The sequence below is a fragment of the Malaclemys terrapin genome, chromosome 18, assembly GCF_027887155.1.
Source record: "Malaclemys terrapin pileata isolate rMalTer1 chromosome 18, rMalTer1.hap1, whole genome shotgun sequence".
NCBI lineage: Eukaryota > Metazoa > Chordata > Testudines > Emydidae > Malaclemys > Malaclemys terrapin.
In genome coordinates, this window is record NC_071522.1 from 24,671,116 (window position 1) to 24,693,148 (window position 22,033).

Here is a 22,033-nt window from a genome sequence, read left to right on the forward strand (position 1 = left end):
CCAGTGAGATGGCAGTGGAGTCACGCCTGGTGAGAGAGGTTCCAGCCCCAGGAGTTAAGGGGACACTGTCACGTCAAACCTCCTGTCCTCTATTCCTGGGGAGCCCCAAGCTGACAGCGCTGGCAGTCTCACCTCCCTGTCCGTGACTCACTCTGCGTCTCACTCAGCGTGGGCAGCACAGAGCGGCTGATACCTCTCGCTTCTGTTTGTCTGGTGGGGAGTGATTTGGTGCAGGTTTTACTGGCAAACTCCCAACCTTCCCCATGCGAGCAGCTGTGCTAGTCAGTGCCGTGCTGGGGCTGCAGCACCCGCTCAGCACGCAGGGTTTGGGCTGCAGGGGATGTTTACATCCGACAGTCACTACCTGCCAATCGATTGCCTTTCGGTTCATGAACGCCGTCCTGCTGAGTTTATACAGCTTCTCCCCTGCTCATGTGGACAGGGCCTCTGAGGCAAAGCCCAGGGGTCCCCCCAGGGCCAGGGCCTCTGAGACAGAGCCCGGGGGTTCTCCCATTAATGGCGCCTCTGAGACTGAGACCAGGGGTCACCCCCCCAGGGCCAGGGCCTCTGAGGCTAAGCCCAACGGTCCTGCCATGCGGGCAGGGGACTGGACTCGATGACCTCTCGAGGTCCCTTCCAGTCCTAGAATCTATGAATCTATGAAAACGGTCCCCCCCAGGGCCAGGGCCTCTGAGGCTAAGCCCAGGGGTCCCTCCCCAGGGAATGGGCCTCTGAGACTGAGCCCAGGGGTCCCCCTAGGACAAGGGCCTCTGAGGCTAAGCCCAGGGGTCCCCCCAGGGCCAGGGCCTCTGAGACAGATCCCGAGGGTTCCCCCATCGATGGCGCCTCTGAGACTGAGCCCAGGGGTCCCCCCCCCCAGGGCCAGGCCTGGGCCTCTGAGGCTGAGTCCAGGGGTTCCCCCATGGCAGCTTGCCTCCATGCTCGAGTCTCTTTCCGAACCCCAGGGCTTAGCCTGTGCATGTCCTGCATGCCACCCAGGAGAGCCCGTCCCCGCCCAGGTGGTTACCCCAGAAGAGCTGTGTTCGGAGGTCTGGTCCAGCCAGCCAGGGAGCCGAGCCAGCAAGTGCCTTCCGGGCAGCCCTGCCTCTGCACTTCCCGTCTCCTGCCCCGGGTGCTTCAGTCAAGTGCTGTCATTGCCACAGCGGGGAAAGGCCAGGCTGGGGAGGCCAGCCATGTGACTATGCTGCAGCGCAGGGCACTTCCCCTTGTTTACAAGCACAGGGCAGGGAGGGGCTCTTTGCCACCCCAGCCACTAGATGTACTACCCTGGTCATGGGCGCAACCCCTGGGTCCCATCCAGGCTGTCCCCACTGGGCAGGGCCACTCCCAGGGCTTTGTCCAGCCAGGGGCGAAGAACTCTCACCTTCAGCAGCCTTGGCCTGGCCATCAGGGCACATTTTCCTTGACTACATCTAATCCTGTGATTCCTGAGGAGCTCTGGCTGAGTAGCTGCCCTCTCTGCCGGGGCTCTGCAGGGCCTTAGTGCTGTCCCTGTCCCCTACTTGTCCCTTGGCCAGCTCCCTGAATCTCCTCTCACTGTGGGCTCCCTCCAGCCCCGGAGTCTGTCTGGCTTTTCTCTCTGAGACGCCCAGAGCAGAGCCCGGTGATCCTGGCTCTGGCTCCCCAAGCAGGAGAGAAGGGCCAGACCCCTCCCTGCTAGGGCCCAAGGCCATCACTCCATGCCACCTCACAGACAGATCCCTGCCTGGTGGGCTCCCCTCACCGCAAGTCCCTCCCCCTCACCGCCTGGCTGGGGGTGAGCTCCCAGCACACGGCCAGTGAGAGGCAGACTCCTGCAGCGGGGAGCAGGGATCCAAGCCCTGAAGGCAGGGTCCCTGGTGCAACCCCTTAGAAGGGTAGGACTTGGGGTAATCTTGCTTCAGAGCCTGGCCCAGGGCTGCCAGGGGGCCCAGGGTTGCCGTCCCTTGTGCCCCAAATGCAATTGAGGAATAGCGGAACAAAGCCCTGCCTTGGCCAGACCTGCTCCAGCTGCTGTTGCGCCCCCGGTGCTGGGGTTCCTGTAGAGGAGGCACAAAGCTGTCAGAGCTGGCTCCTCTCCTACCAGAGGGCCCCTGTATGGGGAGTTTCTCAGGGGGCCTTGCTGCTGTGTTGTATGTTGGTGCCAAGTGAATGGGGCCCTGTGTCCATGGGCAGAGCTCACGGGCAGAAGACCAGAGAGGAGGAATGGCTATAGCACAGGGCAGCAGAGAAGTGGATCTTGCCAGTGGCACCATGAGGGGGCCCAAGCTCGGGCTGCTGGGGTTCAGAGCAGGGATGCAGGATGTAACTCCTGCCTCGCCCTATCATTGGCCTAGACCCCCCATGAACCAGTCCCATGTGCCTGTCCAGCCATGGGGCCAGCAGCCTGTGGGACTCAGGCCCAGCTGCAGGAGGCTCTTCCAGTCACAGCAGAGGAGTGAATTGGGCAGGATGCTTGGCCCAGCGCTCGCCCGGCTGCTCCCTGAGCGGTGGGGGGCGCAGCCAGGTGGGCACGCTCAGCCCTCGCTCTGTATCTCCTGAACAGGTGGCTGGGGAGCAGAAATACCACCCAGAGTGCTTCAGCTGCCTCAGCTGCCGGGCATTCATCGGTGACGGCGACACCTACGCGCTCGTGGAGCGCTCCAAGCTCTACTGGTATGTGGGGCTGGGGTCACGCCCCTCCCCCCAGAGCCCTGTCCCCCAGGGCCGGGGTCACACCGTCCCCCCATGTCTGGGTCACATCCCCCCCACCCCAGGGCTGGGGGCCCGCTCTTCTCCGCCCTCCCCGCCCCCTCCCGCGGGGGCAGGGGGTAGAAGCTTGGTCCTGCCGGCTCCCCTGCCTCTTCCCGCAGTGTGCTGGGTTCCTGCCCCTCCCGTCCTCCTCTCCGTCCCTCCCTCCCTGCCAGCCGATCAGTTGATGGCCCTTGCAAGGGAGGGGTTGGGGGAGGAGTGGAGTCAGCGTGCTTGCTGCTCGCGGCAGAGAAGAAGCGGGAGCAGGGCCTTGGGGAAGGGGGGTGGTGGAATAGGGGCATATCCCCTCCAGCCCCCTGCTGTGAGCACCCCATGACCCCAGCCCACACCCCCAGCCCTCTGCCCTGACCCCCCCTCACACACACACAGCCCTCTGCCCTGAGCCCTGCAGCCCTGCACACCTCCCAGGCCCATGCCCTGAGCCTTGCAGCCCCGCACACACCCCAGGCCCCTGCCCTGAGCCCTGTACCCCCCTCTCACACACCCAGCCCTCTGCTTGACTCCTTCACCACCCCCACGACCCCAGCCCTGACTCTAGCACCCCCACACATACCCAGGCCCTCCCCACACTCCATGCCCTGACACCTGCACCCTCCTCGCATGCCCCCAGCCCTCTGCCCTGACTCTTGCACCCCCCCACATATCCAGCCCCAGCCACACCCCATGCACCCCCCACATCCTGACTCTTGCACCCCCCACATACCCACCCCCATCCTGAGCACCAAACGGGAGCTCCTGCACCCCCTCCCCCACATTCCCACCTGCACCCCTCACACCAAATGGGAGCTGCCCAGGTAAGCGCTCCACACCCAAACCTCCTGCCCCAACCCTGAGCTCCCTCCCTCATTCTAGCTCCTGGCCAGACCCTACACCCCAACCCCTAGCCCTGTGCTCAGTGCACTCCCACCCTCAGCTCAGAGCAGAGAGAGAGGAAGAGAATGGGCCAGAACCAGGGAGAAGGTAGGTACCCACTGTATGTGGGCAGGGCCGGGACCCCAGACCGGCAGCGAGCTGAGTGGGTCCAGCAGCTGGGATCCCGGTTGGCAGGAGCCAGCGGATGGAACCCCTGCGTGGCAACGGGCTGAACTGCTCAGCCCACTGCCAGTCTGGGGTCCCGGCCACCGGCCCCGCACAGCCTGCTGCCAGTCTGGGGTCCCGGCCACCGGCCCCGCACAAACTGCTGCCAGTCTGGGGTCCCGGCCACCGGCCCCGCACAGCCTGCTGCCAGTCTGGGGTTCTGGCTGCCGGACCCTTGCCAGCCAGGGTCCCGGCCACAGGCCCCGCTCAGCCCACTGCCGGCCTAGGTGAACAGAACCCCAGACCAGCAGCAGGCTGAGCGGGCCAGCGGCATAAGATCAACATTTTAATTTAATTTTAAATGAAGCTTCTTAAACATTTTGAAAACCTTGTTTATTTTACAATACAACAATAGTTTAGTTATATATAGACTTATAGAGAGAGACCTTCTAAAAAACATTAAAATGTGTGACCGGCATGTGAAACCTTAAATTAGAGTGAATAAATGAAGACTTGGCCCACCCCTTCTGAAAGGTTGCTGACCCCGGACTAGTGGCCAGTGGACTGATCCATTCCAGTGGGTGGGGAGATACCGAACTAGTGGCCAATGGACGGATCCATTCCAGCGGGCGGGGGGGTACTGGACTAGTGGCCAATGGGCTGATCCATTCCAGCGGGTGGGGGGATACCGAACTAGTGGCCAATAGGCTGATCCATTCCGGCATGTGGGAGGGGGGTACTGGTCTAGGGGCCAATGGCCTGATTTGGGCCATCCTGTATTGTCACACTAACTCTCGGGACTGCTATGGCCCCACTGTGCTCCTGTTCTTGGGCCCACGTCCCAGTGCAGCCTTCTGGACACACTGGTGATAGTAGGGCAGAGTATAGCCCAGCTGTGGCACTTTGCAGAGTGGGTGCTCAGCGAGTCCCCCTCACACCGCCTGGGACAGGCCTAGTCTATGGGTACCAGGCTGGAAATCCCTCTTGGGACATGCCACAGACTGAAATGCACTGTTAGGGAACACGGGGTGAGCCCCAGCCCACTGTTCACTACCTCTCCTGGGAGGAGCTATTCCCCTCCATGGGCCAGCGCGTGGGTCCCCCTGGTCTTGAGCCCATCTGCAAAGGAAAACTGCTAACAAACTGCTCATGGCGTCTCTCCTGTCTCCCCCCGCTGGGTCTCTGCCCCGCTGCCCTCCTCCCCACCCCTCCCAGTGGGCACTGCTACTACCAGATGGTGGTGACCCCGGTGATAGAGCAGATCCTGCCGGATTCCCCTGGCGCCCGGATCCCACACACTGTCACGCTGGTGTCCATCCCGGCCTGCAGCGACGGGAAGCGAGGGTTCTCTGTGTCCATCGACCAGCACTGCAGCTCCCAGGGCTGTGGCTCAGAACACTCCCACACAGTCCGAGTCAGAGAGTAAGTATCTGCCCTGGGGGAGGGGGACGATGCTCTAGCACTAGCGGGGAGGGGGGAGCACTCCACAGGTAGCTGACTTGGGGCTAGTGGGCACGGATCTCCCTGGTGCAGTGGGAGCCCCTCTGCCAGTTCTCACAGCTCTGTGCATGGGGAAGAGGCCAAAGAGCCCTGCAGACTGAATCCAGCCCCCCCATCCCATGCACACACCCTCCTTCACCCTTCTGAGGGGTGGGAGTTCACGTCCCATCTAGTGCAAGCAAGGAGGGGCCCAGGTAGAGCCACTTGCAATGGGAGCTGTGTGTGCAGCACCGAAACCACCACCACCCAGCCCCTTTTCCTGAGGGGCCACTGAGCAGCCAAGAACAGGGGAGAATCCGCCCCCTACTGAGAACAGGGGAGAATCCCACCCCCCAAGTGGAGGACACAGGAGCCGCTGGGGCTGGGGGTGCCTGGACCAGTCTCCTGCAGGGGGCATGACCCTGTGGTGCTGGGGGTGACCAGGTGTCATTTTGTATGCAGGGAGGTGGGGGGCACTGGTGCCTGCTCTGCCCCCCGTGGGTGAGACTTGAAAGCCTCTTCGCTGTTTGGGGTGGGGATGCTTGGGACCCTGGAACTGCATCCAGGGGGCTGGACGTGGGGCCTCCGTGAGCCTGTCCCGGTGCAGGTGTGGCGGGAGCTCACTGCACTGTGTGTGCCCTGCCTCCAGAGTGGACCCTGACTGCATCAGCCCTGACATGAAGAACTCCATCCACGTTGGGGACCGTATCCTGGAGATCAACGGCACCCCCATCAGGCACGTTCCACTGGACGAGGTACGCCCCCTCCTCATGCTCCCCCAGCCGGCCGGCAGGGCCCAGGCAGCTGCCCAGGGACCTGAATCCCTCACTCTGTGCCTGCAGATTGACCTGCTGATCCAGGAGACCAGCCGCCTCCTCCAGCTGACCATAGAACACGACCCCCACGATGTGGTGGCCCGAGAGTCGGCGCTGGAGAGCAGCCCCCTGGCTGACCTGCACAGCCCCCAGCGCTCGCCGGCCTGCACGCCTGGCGGTGAGGCCAGTGCCGTGAGCCAGAGGACAGTCATGTAAGGACAGAGCTACAAGCATGACCAGCATGCTGCTGGGTGGGCCGAAGGAAGGGTTGGGGGGGTGAGAGCTCCGGTGGGATAGAGCCTGGGGCCCCTGCGGCAATGGCCCAGCTGACTTGCTGTGTGCTTTGCCTGGCTCTGCAGGAGGAGCTGCAGCATTGACAAGTCCCCGTGCTCCAGTTCCTTGGGCTCCCCTGCCTCCCAGCGCAAGGACATCAGCCGCTCCGAGTCGCTCCGCGTCGTCTCCCGCACGCACCGCATTTTCCGTCCCTCGGACTTGATCCACGGCGAGGTGCTGGGGAAGGGCTGTTTTGGACAGGCCATTAAGGTACCACTCACCCAGCTTGGGCTTCTGCTGGTCCCCACACCCACCCATATGGTAACCCAGCTTCCCCTCTTGCCCCCCACTCCCTGGGGACCCCTCCCCACTCTCTAAGCTGAGAGCCCAGGAGAGCAGCGGCCAGGACCCTCAGGCCACTGTCAGGGCTTGCATTGCAGATCCCTGTTCCTTCTCCCAGTGTCACCCGTGTGATGGGCTCAGCTCCCTTGTTGCCCCATTATCCTGTACCTCTCCCCCCACACGGGGAGGTGGGTCTCCCAGTGGCTGCCATAGAGAGGCGAGGGCCCTGCCCCACTCCAGTATCCATTGCAGCCCCACCCTGCTGAGACATGCTCCTTGCAGCAGGGAGCTGCGGGGTGTGGCTGCAACACTCTGCCCCTCTCTGCCAGGTGACACACCGGGAGACAGGCGAGGTGATGGTCATGAAGGAACTGATCCGCTTTGATGAGGAGACCCAGAGGGCATTCCTCAAAGAGGTGAGTCCACCCTGCTTGCTGTCCCTGAGCCCTGATCTCACTCCAGCCACACCCTGACCCATCGCAGTCTCTGTCCTTCAACCCTGATCCTGACCCAACCCAGTCTCTGTCCCTCTCCTACTCTTCAAAGCAGCAGGAAGGCTTTTCATACTGTCTCAACAGACCTCATGAGCAAACTAGGGACACCTAGACGCACCTACTGTAAGATGGGCGCACAACTGGCTGGAAAACCGCACTCAGAGAGTATCTTAGATGCCTATATATAAATGCGAGAAGTATGGGTAATAAGCAGGAAGAACTGGAAGTGCTAATAAATAAATACAACTATGACATTGTTGGCATCACTGAAACTTGGTGGGATAATACACATGATTGGAATGTTGGTGTGGATGGGTACAGCTTGCTCAGGAAGGATAGACGGGAAAAAGGGAGGAGGTTTTGCCTTATATATTAAAAATGTACACACTTGGATTGAGGTGGAGATGGACATAGGAGACGGAAGTGTTGAGAGTCTCTGGGTTAGGCTAACGGGTAAAAAACAAGGGTGATGTCATGCTAGGAGTCTACTACAGGCCACCTAACCAGGTGGAAGAGGTGGATGAAGCTGTTTTTAAACAACTAACAAAATCATCCAAAGCCCAAGATTTGGAGATGATGGGGGACTTCAACTATCCAAATATATGTTGGGAAAATAACACAGAGGGGCACAGACTATCCAACAAATTCTTGGACTGCATTGCAGACAACTTTTTATTTCAGAAGGTTGAAAAAGCTACTAGGGGGAAGCTGTTCTAGACTTGATTTTAACAAATAGGGAGGAACTAGGTTTATAATTTTGAAAAGGCCAATTTTAACAAATTAAGGGGACTGGTAAGGGAAGTGGATTGGGCAAACGTATTAAGGGACCTAAAGGCAGAAGAAGCCTGGGATTACTTTAAGTTAAAGATGCAAGAGCTGTCAGAGGCCTGTATCCCCAAAAAGGGAAAAAGATTACTAAGCAAGAGACTTAGACCGAGCTGGATGAGCGACCGGCTGAAAGGGGCGATTAGGAAAAAACAGAAAGCGTACAAAGAGTGGAAGAGGGGAGGGATCAGTAAGGAAACTTACCTTAGTGAAGTCAGAGAATGTAGAGATAGAGTGAGAAAGGCCAAAGGCTGGGAAGAGTTGGACTTAGCGAGGGGAATTAAAAGTAATAGTAAGAGGTTTTACAGCCATATAAATAGGAAGAAAGCAAAGAAAGAAGAAGTGGGACCGCTGAAGACTATAGCCGGAGAGGAGATTAAAGATAATCTAGGCATGGCGCAATATCTCAATGAATATTTTGCATCGGTGTTTAATGAGGCCAATGAAGGTATTAGGGATACTAGCACCGTTACAGAGGGGCATACGGGATGGGGGATTACCGCATCCGAGGTAGAAACAAAACTAGAACGCCTTAATGGGACTAAGTCGGGTGGACCGGACGATCTTCATCCGAGAATATTGAAGGAATTGGCGCGGGAAATAGCAGGCCCATTAGCGACTATATTTAATGAATCTGTAAACTCGGGGGTAGTCCCGTTAGACTGGAGAATAGCCAATGTGGTTCCTATTTTCAAGAAAGGGAAAAAAAGTGACCCGGGTAACTATAGGCCTGTTAGTTTAACATCAGTAGTGTGCAAGGTGCTGGAGAAGATTCTGAAAGAGAAACTAGTTGAGGACCTTGAAGTTAATGGCAAATGCGATAAATTACAGCATGGTTTTACGAAGGGCAGATCGTGCCAAACGAATCTGATCTCCTTCTTTGAGAAAGTAACGGACTTATTAGATAAGGGAAATGCGGTGGACCTAATATACCTGGATTTCAGTAAAGCGTTTGATACAGTACCCCATGAGGAACTATTGGTTAAAATGAAAAACATGGGGATCGATATGAAAATCCAGAGGTGGATAGGGAATTGGTTAATGGGGAGAATGCAGCGGGTCGTATTAAAGGGTGAATTGTCAGGTTGGAGGGAGGTTACTAGTGGAGTGCCTCAAGGTTCGGTTTTGGGACCCATCTTATTTAATCTATTTATAACTGACCTCGGGACCGATTGCAAGAGTGGGCTGATAAAGTTTGCGGATGATACGAAGGTGGGAGGCGTTGCAAATTCGGAGGAGGACAGGGATATCCTGCAGGGAGACTTGAATGAGCTTGTGAATTGGAGTATCAGAAATAGGATGAAATTTAATAGTAAAAAGTGTAAGGTGATGCACTTGGGGACGAATAATAACAATTTTAGTTACAAGATGGGGACGCATTGGTTAGAAGTAACGGAAGAGGAGAAGGACCTAGGGGTCCTTGTGGACCGCAGGATGACTATGAGTCGGCAATGTGACGTGGCGGTGAAAAAAGCCAATGCGGTCTTGGGATGTATTAGGCGAGGTATATCTAGTAGAGATAGGGAGGTCCTGCTTCCATTGTACAAGGCGCTGGTGAGACCTCATTTGGAGTACTGTGTGCAGTTCTGGTCTCCAATGTTTAAAAAAGATGAACTCAAACTGGAACGGGTGCAGAGAAGGGCGACTAAGATGATCAGAGGAATGGAAAACCTGTCGTATGAAAAGAGATTAGAGGAGCTTGGGTTGTTTAGTCTGACAAAGCGAAGGCTGAGGGGGGATATGATTGCTATCTTTAAATATATCAGAGGGGTTAATACAAGGGAGGGAGAGGAATTATTCCAGTTTAGTACTAATGTGGACACGAGAACGAATGGATACAAACTGGCCGGGGGGAAGTTTAGGCTTGAAATTAGACGAAGGTTTCTGACCATCAGAGGGGTGAAATATTGGAACGGCCTTCCGAGGGAAACGGTGGGGGCGACGGACCTGTCTGGTTTTAAGATTAAGTTGGATAAGTTTATGGAGGGAATGGTTTAATGATAAAACATAGTAGCCAAGGAAAACCAAGCAATGGTACATGAACAGCATAATGGCCAACAAGGGTCAGGCTAGAGACTCTTGCCTATATGCTCGGGGTATTACTGATCGCCATATTTGGGGTCGGGAAGGAATTTTCCTCCAGGGTAGATTGGCTGAGCCTCTGGAGGTTTTTCGCCTTCCTCCGCAGCATGGGGCAGGGATCACTAGCAGGAGGGTCTCAGCCGATTGAAGTCACTAAAACACAGGATTGGGGACTTCAACGGTAGAGTCCAGGGAAGGGTCTTGCGGCCTGCAGCATGCAGGGGGTCAGACCAGATGATCATAATGGTCCCTTCTGACCTTAATGTCTATGAGTCTATGAGTCATTGAGAATTTGAAAGTAGAAGGCAGCCTGGGTGAAAGTGATCATGAAATCATAGAGTTTGCAATTCTAAGGAAGGGTAGAAGGGAGTACAGCAAAATAGAGACAATGGATTTCAGGAAGGCAGATTTTGGTAAGCTCAGAGAGCTGATAGGTAAGGTCCCATGGGAATCAAGACTGAGGGGAAAAACAACTGAGGAGAGTTGGCAGTTTTTCAAAGGGACACTATTAAGGGCCCAAAAGCAAGCTATTCCGCTGAGTAGGAAAGATAGAAAATGTGGCAAAAGACCACCTTGGCTTAACCACGAGATCTTGCATGATCTAAAAAATAAAAAGGAGTCATATAAAAAATGGAAACTAGGACAGATTACAAAGGATGAATATAGGCAGACAACTCAGGAATGCAGGGGCAAGATTAGAAAGGCAAAGGCACAAAATGAGCTCAAACTAGCTACAGGAATAAAGGGAAACAAAAAGACTTTTTATCAATACATTAGAAGCAAGAGGAAGACCAAAGACAGGGTAGGCCCACTGCTTAGTGAAGAGGGAGAAACAGTAACAGGAAACTTGGAAATGGCAGAGATGCTTAATGACTTCTTTGGTTCGGTCTTCACCGAGAAGTCTGAAGGAATGCCTAATATAGTGAATGCTAATGGGAAGGGGGTAGGTTTAGCGGATAAAATAAAAAAAGAACAAGTTAAAAATCACTTAGAAAAGTTAGATGCCTGCAAGTCACCAGGGCCTGATGAAATGCATCCTAGAATACTCAAGGAGCTAATAGAGGAGGTATCTGAGCCTCTAGCTATTATCTTTGGAAAATCATGGAAGATGGGAGAGATTCCAGAAGACTGGAAAAGGGCAAATATAGTGCCCATCTATAAAAAGGGAAATAAAAACAACCCAGAAAACTACAGACCAGTTAGTTTAACTTCTGTGCCAGGGAAGATAATGGAGCAAGTAATTAAGGAAATCATCTGCAAACACTTGGAAGGTGGTAAGGTGATAGGGAATAGCCAGCATGGATTTGTAAAGAACAAATCCTGTCAAACCAATCTGATAGCTTTCTTTGATAGGATAACGAGCCTTGTGGATAAGGGAGAAGCTGTGGATGTGGTATACCTAGACTTTAGTAAAGCATTTGTTACGGTCTCGCATGATATTCTTATTGATAAACTAGGCAAATACAATTTAGATGGGGCTACTATAAGGTGGGTGCATAACTGGCTGGATAACTGTACTCAGAGAGTTGTTATTAATGGTTCCCAATCCTGCTGGAAAGGCATAACAAGTGGGGTTCCGCAGGGGTCTGTTTTGGGACCGGCTGTGTTCAATATCTTCATTAACGACTTAGATATTGGCATAGAAAGTACGCTTATTAAGTTTGCAGATGATACCAAACTGGGAGGGATTGCAACTGCTTTGGAGGACAGGGTCATAATTCAAAATGATCTGGACAAATTGGAGAAATGGGCTGAGGTAAACAGGATGAAGTTTAACAAAGACAAATGCAAAGTGCTCCACCTAGGAAGGAAAAATCAGTTTCACACATATAGAATGGGAAGAGACTGTCTAGGAAGGAGTATGGCAGAAAGGGATCTAGAGTTATAGTGGACCACAAGCTAAATATGAGTCAACAGTATGATGCTGTTGCAAAAAAAGCAAACGTGATTCTGGGATGTATTAACAGGTGTGTTGTGAGCAAGACACGAGAAGTCATTCTTCCGCTCTACTCTGCGCTGGTTAGGCCTCAACTGGAGTATTGTGTCCAGTTCTGGGCACTGCTTTTCAAGAAAGATGTGGAGAAATTGGAGAGGGTCCAGAGAAGAGCAACAAGAATGATTAAAGGTCTTGAGAACATGAGCTATAAGGAAGGCTGAAAGAATTGGGTTTGTTTAGTTTGGAAAAGAGAAGACTGAGAGGGGACATGATAGCAGTTTTCAGGTATCTAAAAGGGTGTGAAAAGGAGGAGGGAGAAAACTTGTTCACCTTAGCCTCTAAGGATAGAACAAGAAGCAATGGGCTTAAACTGCAGCAAGGGAGGTTTAGGTTGGACATTAGGAAAAAGTTCCTAACTGTCAGGGTGGTTAAACACTGGAATAAATTGCCTAGGGAGGTTGTGGAATCTCCATCTCTGTAGATATTTAAGAGTAGGTTAGATAAATGTCTATCAGGGATGGTCTAGACAGTATTTTGTCCTGCCATGAGGGCAGGGGACTGGACTCGATGACCTCTCGAGGTCCCTTCCAGTACTAGAATCTATGAATCTATGAGTAGTTATCAGTGGTTCACAGTCAAGCTGGAAGGCATAACGAGTGGGGTCCCATAGGGATCTGTCCTGGGTCCGGTTCTATTCAACAGCTTCATCAGTAATTTAGATAATGGCATAGAGAGTACACTTATAAAGTTTGTGGATGATACTGAGCTGGGAGGGGTTGCAAGAGCTTTGGAGGATAGGATTAAAATTCAAAATGATCTGGACAAACTGGAGAAATGGTCTAGAGCAGGGGTTCTCAAACTGGGGGTCGGGACCCCTCAGGGTTGCGAGGTTATTACATGGGGAGTCAGCCTCCACTCCAAACCCCGCTTTGCCTCCAGTATTTATAATGGTGTTAAATATATAAAAAAGTGTTTTTTCAATTTATAAGGGGGGGGGTCGCACTCAGAGGCTTGCTGTGTGAAAGGGGTCACCAGTACAAAAATTTGAGAACCACTGGTCTAGAGTTAATAGGATGAAATTCAATCAGGACAAATGCAAAGTAGTCCACTTAGGAAGGAACACTCAGTTGCACACGTACAAAATGGGAAATGACTGCCTAGGAAGGAGTACTGCGGAAAGGGATCTGGGGGTCATAGTGGATCACAAGCTAAATATGAGTCAACAGTGTAACGCTGTTGCAAAAAATCATTGTGGGCTGTATTTATAGGAGTGTTGTAAGCAAGCCACGAGAAGTAATTCTTCCTCTCTACTCAGCACTGTTACTCAGCTGGAGTATTGTGTCCAGTTCTGAGCACCGTACTTCGGCAAAGATGTGGACAAATTGGAGAAAGTCCAGAGAAGAGCAACACAAGTGATGAAAGGTCTAGAAAATATGACCTATGAGGAAAGATTGAAAGAATTGGGTTTGTTTAGTCTGGAGAAGAGAAGCCTGAGAGGGGACATGAGAACAGTTTTCAAATACGTTAAACGTTGTTACAAGGAGGAGGGTGATAAATTGTTCTCCTTGTCCACTGAGGACAGGACAAGAAGCAATGGGCTTAAATTGCATCCAGGGTGGTTCAGGTTGGACTCTAAAGCTTTGTGACTGTCAGGGTGGCTCAGCACTCCCTAGGGGGGCTGTGGAATCCATGTCACTAGAGCTTTTAAGAACAGGTTAGACAAATCCTGGGGTTGGTCAGAGTCAGACAATCCTTAGTCCTGCCTCAGTGCAGGGGACTGGACTAGGTGACCTCTTCAGGTCCCTTTCAGCCCAACATTTCTATGACTCTGAGGGGACCCAGCGAAGTGGGGGCAGGGGAAGGGCCCTTTCTCAGACTCCTACACTGCCCCCTATGGGCTCTCAGCGGTTTGGCCAGGCAGCCAAGGCCAGCCAACAGGCAGCAGTGCCGTGTTAGGCTACTCACTTTGTGACCCCATCTCAAAATGTAATTGTAAACAGGGAATTGTCATCGAGTGGGAGCGTTTCTAGTGGGGTCCTGCAGGGATCGGTCCTTGGCCCTAGGCTATGTAACATTTTTATCAATGACCTGGAAGAGAACACAAAACCATCACTGATAAAGTTTGCAGATGACAGAAGACTTGGGGGAGTGGTAAATAACAAAGAGGACAGGTCACTGATTCAGAGAGATCTGGATTGCTTGGTAAACTGAGCACAAGCAAACAATGTGTGTTTTTAATACAGCTAAATGTAAATGTCTATGGAACAAAGAGAGTCAGCCACACTGCCCTGGGAAACAGGGACTCTGAAAAAGATGTGGAGGTCGTGGTGGATAATCAGCTGAACAGGCGCTCCCAGTGCAATGCTGTGGCCAAAAGGGCTAATGCGATCCTGGGATGCGTAAACAGGGGAATCTCGAGTAGGAGCAGAGAGGTTATTTTTCCTCTGTATCTGGCACTGGTGCGATCTGTGTCCAGTGCTGGTGCCCACATTTCATGAAGGATGTTGGTAAATTGGAGAAGGTTCAGAGAAAAGCCACAAGAATGTTTAGAGGATTAGAAACCTGCCTGATAGTGATTGATTCAAGCAGCTTGATCAGTTTAGCCTAAGAAGGAGAAGGTGAAGGGGTGAGCTGATCTCAGTCTGGAACAGAAATTTGGCTCTTCAGTCTAGCAGACAAAGGTCTAACAAGACCCAACGGCTGGAAGCTGAAACTGGACAGGGGTAGGTTAGAAATAAGGTGAGTTTTTTTAACAGTGAGAGTAATTAACTCTTGGAACAATTGACAAGGGTTGTGATGGATTCTATTTTAAATCAAGATGGGCCATTGCTCTAGGAATAACTATGGGGCAGGTCTCCGGCCTGTGCTCTACAGGGGTCAGACTAGATGGTCACAGTGACCCTGCTGGCCTTGGGATCCATGATATGATGACCATGGTGCTTTGGCTCCCATAGGTGAAAGTGATGCGGTGCCTAGAGCACCCCAACGTGCTGAAGTTTATCGGGGTGCTGTACAAGGACAAGAGGTTGAATTTCATCACAGAATACATCAAGGGGGGGACCCTACGAGGCATCATAAAGAGCATGGTGAGCAGGGGAGCTGCCCCAGCCTAGAGCCCTGGGCACAACTCGGGGGTTGGACATGAGAAATCTTGGATGTTATGACACTGTTGGTAGAACATTGAGGTGGCTGGGCGGTGCCCGTGCGGACTATGGCCAGGGCTCTCCTGGGGCAGGGGTGGCTGGACTGTGTCCGTGTGGACTATGGCCAGGCAGGGCCGGCGCAACCCATTAGGCGACCTAGGCGGTCGCCTAGGGTGCTACAATTTGGGGGGCGGCGACTGCGGTGGTATTTCGGCGGCGGGAGCTTCCGCCGCCTATGGCGGCAGAAAAGCTGGCGGTGCTCCTGTGGCCAGAGCTCTCCTGGGGCAGGGGTGGCTGGGCTGTGCCCATGCAAGCCCTTGCTGATCGCTTCGGGGCAGGCTGTGAGCCATGGCCTAGCAACTGCTCCAGGACGGGTGCAGGCAAGCACCTCTTCCCTCTCCTGTCACTAATGGAACCCTTCCACCCACAGGACAGCCAGTACCCATGGAGCCAGCGCGTGAGCTTTGCCAAGGACATTGCATCTGGGATGGTGAGTGTGGGGTCCCAGCAGAGATGGTGCCAGGGGCTGGGCACTCTGCCCATGGGTTGAGTTGCTGTGGGAGGGTTTGCTGTGCACATACAGACCTGGCTCACTGGTGGGGGCAACGGGACACTCCAAACAAAGGTACAAGAGGGAATGCATGCAGGGGAATGCTGGTACGGCGTACTGGAAAGACGGAGGAGGAGCCCGCCCCCAGCCCGTCCATGGAGCTGTGTCTCCTCTGTCTGTACAGCAGCCCCACTGGAGGACTCGGTGGGGGAGTACAGCAGCCGGTGGAGCTGTTGGCATTCTGCTCCTTTCCTTGCTGCGGTTCCCAGTGGGGAAATGAGCAGAACACCAGCAACTCCTCCGGTGTGGCTGTACTGCTCCCAGCCCGGCCCCCAGCCCGTCCATGCAGCTGCATCTCCTGAGTTCTCTGGCCTGGAGTCTGTATAGCAGAAGTCTCTGGTGCAGCAGGAAGAGAACAGAGCCCCCCCGCAGGTAATGTGGGATGGATGTGGATCATGGGGAGGGGACGGGGAGAGTGCGGGGGCCCCAGGCTGGGGACGGGGTGGGGAGGTCACGTTCCCCCCCCCCCCCTTTGTGTCCCTCTCATGAATGCAGCATACCGGCAAGAAATGATTTCTACTTGCACCACTGGGGGGAACAGTGGGGAGCTCAGTGATAGTCTATAGATGCTGTACATGTACAGGCAGGCACAGTACAGGTGTTTATGGGGGGCATTGCTGCACGTTTACAGGAAGGGGGTAGTGTGCAACTGTTTAAGGGGGAATTGCTGTGTATGTAGAGGTGGGGGCGCTGTGCGGGTGTTCAATGGGAGTGTTGCTGTGCATGTACAAGCGGGGGTGGTGTGTGGGTGTTTATGGGGGCAATACTGTGCATGTACAGGCGGGGGTGGTGTGTGGGTGTTTAGGGGGGCATTGCTGTGTATGTACAGGCAGGGGCGCTGTGCGGGTGTTTATGGGGGCGTTGCTGTACATGTACAGGCGGGGGTGGTGTGTGGGGGCTTATGGGGGCGTTGCTGTACATGTACAGGCGGGGGTGGTGTGTGGGGGTTTATGGGGGCGTTGCTGTGCACGTACAAGCAGGGGTGGTGTGTGGGTGTTTAGGGGGCATTGCTGTGTATGTACAGGCGGGGGCGCTGTGCGGGTGTTTATGGGGGCGATGCTGTGCATGTACAGGCGGGGGCGCTGTGTGGGTGTTTATGGGGGCATTGCTGTACATGTACAGGTGGGGGTGCTGTTCGGGTGTTTATGGGGGCATTGCTGTACATGTACAGGCGGGGGGGGTGTGTGGGTGTTTATGGGGGTGTTGCTGTACATGTACAGGCGGGGGCGCTGTGCGGGTGTTTAGGGGGCGTTGCTGTACATGTACAGGTGGGAGTGTTTATGGGGGTGTTGCTGTACATGTACAGGCGGGGGTGCTGTTCGGGTGTTTATGGGGGCGTTGCTGTACATGTACAGGCGGGGGTGGTGTGTGGGGGTTTATGGGGTCATTGCTGTGTATGTAGAGGTGGAGGCGCTGTGTGGGTATTTAGGGGGCGTTGCTGTACATGTACAGGTGGGAGTGTTTAGGGGGGTGTTGCTGTACATGTACAGGCAGGGGTGCCGTAAGCAGGGTTGAGTGCCAGCGTGCTGCCTCCATGCAGGGGGGCGCAGTGAGTTGGTGCCATTCTGACCCCAGTCCTTGCTCCCCCAGGCCTATCTGCACTCGATGAACATCATCCATCGCGATCTCAACTCTCACAACTGCCTGGTGCGGGAGGTAAGTGCTGCTGTTTGCTGAGCCAGGCCCAGGCCCCATCTTGGCCTCTGCACAGAGCCCTGGGCCTGGCTGGGAGCAGGGCAGCTGGCCAGCAGCGGTGGCTGAGAAGGCCCGGGCTGGTGTGCGGCGGGGGCTGACTCCAGCCTCGGCGCTGCGTGGCTCTTCTACCACGAGTGGCTGCAAGCAGCTGCCTTGGCCTCTGCCTGTGCCCGGTGACCTGTGCCCATCTCTCCTGCTCAGAACAGGAGTGTGGTGGTGGCTGACTTCGGGCTGGCCCGGCTCATGGTGGATGAAAAGAACCAACCTGAGCAGCTCAAGAACCTGAAGAAACCGGACCGCAAGAAGCGCTACACGGTGGTGGGGAACCCCTACTGGATGGCCCCGGAGATGATCAATGGTAAGCGGAGAGGCTGGGGCACGGTTGAGAGCGCCAGACTCAGGGCAGCCAGGGCATCACGGGCATCTGCAGCTGGGGGACACATCCATGGCCTGGCAGTGCTGGGCCTGCCTGTCCTCATGCCACCAGAGGGCAGTGTAAGGGACAGGGGGAAGTAGGGCCTGGTGGGGGCTGACCCGTCTCCTCTCTCCCCGCAGGAAGGAGCTACGATGAGAAAGTCGACATCTTCTCATTTGGCATTCTCTTGTGCGAGGCAAGTACATCCCCTCAGCCCTGCCCCCACCCCCTTCCGCCCCTTGCCCACGCCCCCAGTTCCCGCGTCTGGGTGTCCCTGCAGCGCTAAGTGCCAGGACGGAGCTCTCCGTTGAGTTGTGCTGTGTCCCACTCCTAACCCCTGTGCTCCCCCATCCCCAGATCATCGGCCGGGTCAGCGCCGACCCCGACTACCTGCCCAGGACCATGGACTTCGGCCTCAATGTGCGAGGGTTCCTGGAGCGATACTGCCCCCCTGCCTGCCCCCCGAGCTTCTTCCCCATCGCCGTGCACTGCTGTGACCTCGACCCTGAGAAGAGGTGAGCAGGGGAGCCCTGGTCAGCCCCAGGCAGCGAGTGTTGGGAAGGGAAAGGGATCGCTGGCCCCATAAACACTCGCACAGCGCCCCCTGCCTGTACAAGCACAGCAACGCCCCATACACCTTGCTCCCTGCTGACAGAACGAGAGACTCTGGGCTGGAGTGGGGAGTTGAACAGTGCCCCTGCCCCCTGCAGAGGGCGCTCTCCCCCTGGGACTAAGTGCCCCCTCTGACCCTCGTGCTAAGCGCAGACTGAGTGAGGACAGGTCTGACCCCTGTGTCCTGGGATGCTGTGGTCTGACCCCCATGCTCAGGGTGCTGGGGTTAGGGGTCTAACCCCTGCACCCCGGGGTGCTGTGGGGAGGGGTCTGACCCAAGTGTTCAGAGTGCTGCGGGGGAGGGTCTGATCTTTGTGCTCAGGTGCTGGGGGGAGGGATTGCCCTTGTGGCGGGGGAAGGGTTCCCCTCGCGCTCAGGATCTAACCTGGCCTCTCTCCCCCAGGCCCTCCTTCCCGAGGCTGGCGCAGTGGCTGGAAGCACTGCACATGCACCTGGAGATCCACCTGCCGCTGAGCTCGCAGCTGGAGCAGCTGGATCGGGCCTTCTGGGAGTCGTACCGGCGGGGCGAGGGCGGGCTGCCCATGCACCCCGAGGTCCCTGACTGAGCACCGGGCCATAGGCAGTAGCCAGCCCCGGCGTGGGGGGAGAGCTCTCACACGCTCCTCCCTCACACTCACAGCGCATGGGGAGCACAGCCCAGAGGGCAAGCACTGCCCCCTCCTGCCACCGGCCCCCCCAGGGCTGGCTCTCTGGGGTGCCTCAGCAGCAGCCGGTGGCCGAGCCCTCTCGGCAAGGCCAGTTTGGTTGCTTCCCTTGCCGTGTTTGCCATTCAGTTCCCTTGGGAGAGCCAGGCCTCCCCACCCACTGCACTTTCCCCAGCTCCCTGCCTCCCTGCCCATGGCCCCCACGGGACGGCAGCAAGCCGCTGGTCCTGACTGTACATAGCCCCTCCCATGCAGAGCCTGGGGCCAGGAAAGGGCCCCTCAGCATGCTGGGTGTGCAGCAGCCTGCCATGTGGCAGGGCCTGCGGGAGCTGAGCACAACCTGCAGCCCCGCTCCCCTACTCCTTGGTGAGCCGCCTGCCTGCACAGTCGTTTGCACACTCCTCAGAGCGTGAGGGGGCACTGACTCGCTCCCACCCCAGGCTCTGCCCCAGCGGCTGAGGGGCACTGGGCCTCGCTCAGCACCTGCAGGGTGCCCCGGCCTTCCCCTGTGCAGCCGCTTGGCCTGTCAAAGTGGTGCCTTGGGTTTGTGAACTTGCACTGCAAAGCTAAAGGGTCCTCTGGACCAGTGGGGCCTGCTGGGAGCTCACTGGCGCTTTGCAGGCGTGTGCATGCGTGTGATGGGGTGCATGTGCAAGTCGGGCGTGTGTCTCTCTGATGGTGCAGGGGGCGGGGCTGTTGCTTCGGGGCTGGTCCCAGTAGATAACTGTTGCAATGCCCCCTCCATAGAAATGGCTAGGGGTCCCACAAACTCTTTCTTTTCCCTTTCAGGGTCCCTCTGTGTCACTCTCCCCTTACCTTCTCCTCCCTGGGCCTACAGCCCCCGTCTCTTTGCTAGTGTTTAGTTCAGTGCAAGAACACCTTGGCATGAGGCCAGCCGGATCCGAGAAAGGGACCTGGGCCCTCCAGCAGAGGGGAGCGCTCCCCACAGGGGGTCTGATCCCAGGCCCATTCCTGCCCTGCTGGCAGGCTGCTGGGGCGCGCCACCGCCTCTGCTCTCCTCTGGCACATCTCCTCTCTCATTAAACGTCTCCCAGCTCTGCTCCGGGGCCTTGGCCTCTCTTGTGCCCTGGTGTTCTAGGAGCCAGCTCCCCTCTCTCTAGGATTGCACTGTGTATCTCCCGGGCCGTCATAGTCCCTGCTTCTGTGTTCACGCCACGTCCGCCTGAGGTCCCAGATGCAGAGCCCAAGCCAGAGGGACAGGAGCCCTCCTGGGTGACTGGCTGTAGAGCTCCCCCAGCAAAATTCCTGTTGAGCTGGAGCACGGCTCGCTGGGGCGAGGCACCCAGCAGCGTGAGCGTTTTCTGTGGGGTAGGAGCGTGTGTATGCTCTGGGTGTGTCTCTTGGAGCAGATGTGGCGGTGTCTTGCCTGTGTGTGTGAGAGAGAGAGTACGTGCTGAGTCCCTTGAAGGTGGCGCAACTCCCTGCACATGTGGCTGGAGCGTCTCTTTTCCCATAACTGTACAGTGATGTGCATGTCTGTCTTGCAGCGTATGTGACTCCTGCTCCCTTCACATGCCTGCTAATGTGTCCCTCTATGGAGGGTGTGCGCCCCTCCAACCCCCTGCCTGCGTTTGTCACAAGCCCATAGCTCTGGGTTTTCTGAACCTGGGGAGAGGGTGTGGGGGGACACAGCTGGTTTCATTTCCTTTCCCACCCACTACAAAGGCTCCATGAGGGGGCTGCCGACCCGGTGCCCAGCACCATGCGGGGTCTCTGTGGGAAAGCGCTGGCAGAGGGGCTCTGGTCTGGAGGGTGCCCCCCCGGTGGTTTTTGCAGTGCGGTGCTGTTCATGCTACGTTTATTCAGGTTAATTTTCTGTAATATATTTAAAGAGAAGAGTTTGTATTATTTTTTCATATGGCCGCCATGGCGATTTGAAGTTTGCCATTGTCACTGCCTCAGTTCTGCTTACAGGAAGCATTCAAACTGTGAAGCGTCTCTGCGCACTTTTACCTGGAAGTAAAACCGATGTCCTCGGAGGCGGGAAGGAGAATTCTCAAACTGTGATGTAACAAGTCATGACTCAATAAATCCAGTCCTTCCCCTCTGACTGCCTCACTCAGCACAGCAGGGCTCTGCCCTGCCATCTCCTCTGGTGTCCCCTCTGGGGGGGGGGGGGGAGAGGAGTGGTTCAGGCCACCACACAATGGCCCCCAGTCACTCCTTCATGGAGCCATGTGCCCAAGGGCTGTGGTGGCTCTCAAACAGCATCAGCTTCTAGCTATCCCAGTTTGCATGAACAGGAGTCACTGGCAGAGCGTCTGGGCTCCCTGGACAGTCCTGGGGAGTCACCCAGCAGAGCCCCCATTCCTGATATGACTGGGACTCCACAGAGCCAATGCCTTGAGCTTAAAGCAGGCGTCACTCGTACATGACCACACAGCATTTGTGCTGTGCAGGTGCCGCAGGGAGGGGAATGGGAGGAGCTGAATAGCAAAGCCTAAATCCCCTCTCCATTGTGACTGCCTGTGCTCGGTTCTGACAGGGTTCTCTCCCCGCTGGCATGGGAGCCGTGTACGGAGAGACCCAGCTACCTGCTACTACGGACCTGCAGCCAGAAAGCAAGAGCAGCTCTTCACCCGAGTTGGGAGAGCAGCGGACAGCCCAGGGAATGCAGAAGGGGCCAGGCTAGTTTTCAAGTCAGAGGAGGATGTAGCAATTACCGGCAGAGGGGACATGGGGGCACTAGCTGGAAAAGCGCACATGTGTCAGCAACATTCCCTGCAATGCCTTCCAAATGCAAACGTCCACCCAACAACTGTCCAGCCACTTGGTGTCTGTATCTGCATGGGCAGGGTGGGGCCAGCCTCCCCACCCCCCAGCATGCCTTGATGCTGAACTGCAGGGCTACAGCTAGG

The 22,033-nt window shown here is 55.8% G+C and overlaps 1 protein-coding gene across 2 annotated transcripts in view; it reads left to right on the forward strand.

Annotated features, from left to right (window-relative positions):
- The window catches only part of LIMK1 (LIM domain kinase 1), a 40,394-nt gene extending 19,172 nt beyond the window's left edge, over nucleotides 1-21,222 (forward strand). For both annotated transcript variants that reach the window (XM_054008581.1, XM_054008582.1), the window contains 13 exons: nucleotides 2,546-2,655; nucleotides 4,984-5,190; nucleotides 5,897-6,002; nucleotides 6,090-6,274; nucleotides 6,422-6,605; nucleotides 7,007-7,093; nucleotides 14,969-15,100; nucleotides 15,588-15,647; nucleotides 17,358-17,423; nucleotides 17,664-17,820; nucleotides 18,018-18,073; nucleotides 18,235-18,392; nucleotides 18,893-21,222. In XM_054008581.1, the coding sequence (XP_053864556.1) occupies nucleotides 2,546-2,655; nucleotides 4,984-5,190; nucleotides 5,897-6,002; nucleotides 6,090-6,274; nucleotides 6,422-6,605; nucleotides 7,007-7,093; nucleotides 14,969-15,100; nucleotides 15,588-15,647; nucleotides 17,358-17,423; nucleotides 17,664-17,820; nucleotides 18,018-18,073; nucleotides 18,235-18,392; nucleotides 18,893-19,055 (1,671 nt within the window). In that variant the 3' untranslated portion in view covers nucleotides 19,056-21,222. The remainder of the gene's footprint in view (nucleotides 1-2,545; nucleotides 2,656-4,983; nucleotides 5,191-5,896; nucleotides 6,003-6,089; nucleotides 6,275-6,421; nucleotides 6,606-7,006; nucleotides 7,094-14,968; nucleotides 15,101-15,587; nucleotides 15,648-17,357; nucleotides 17,424-17,663; nucleotides 17,821-18,017; nucleotides 18,074-18,234; nucleotides 18,393-18,892) is intronic.
- The last annotated feature ends 811 nt before the right edge of the window (nucleotides 21,223-22,033 follow it).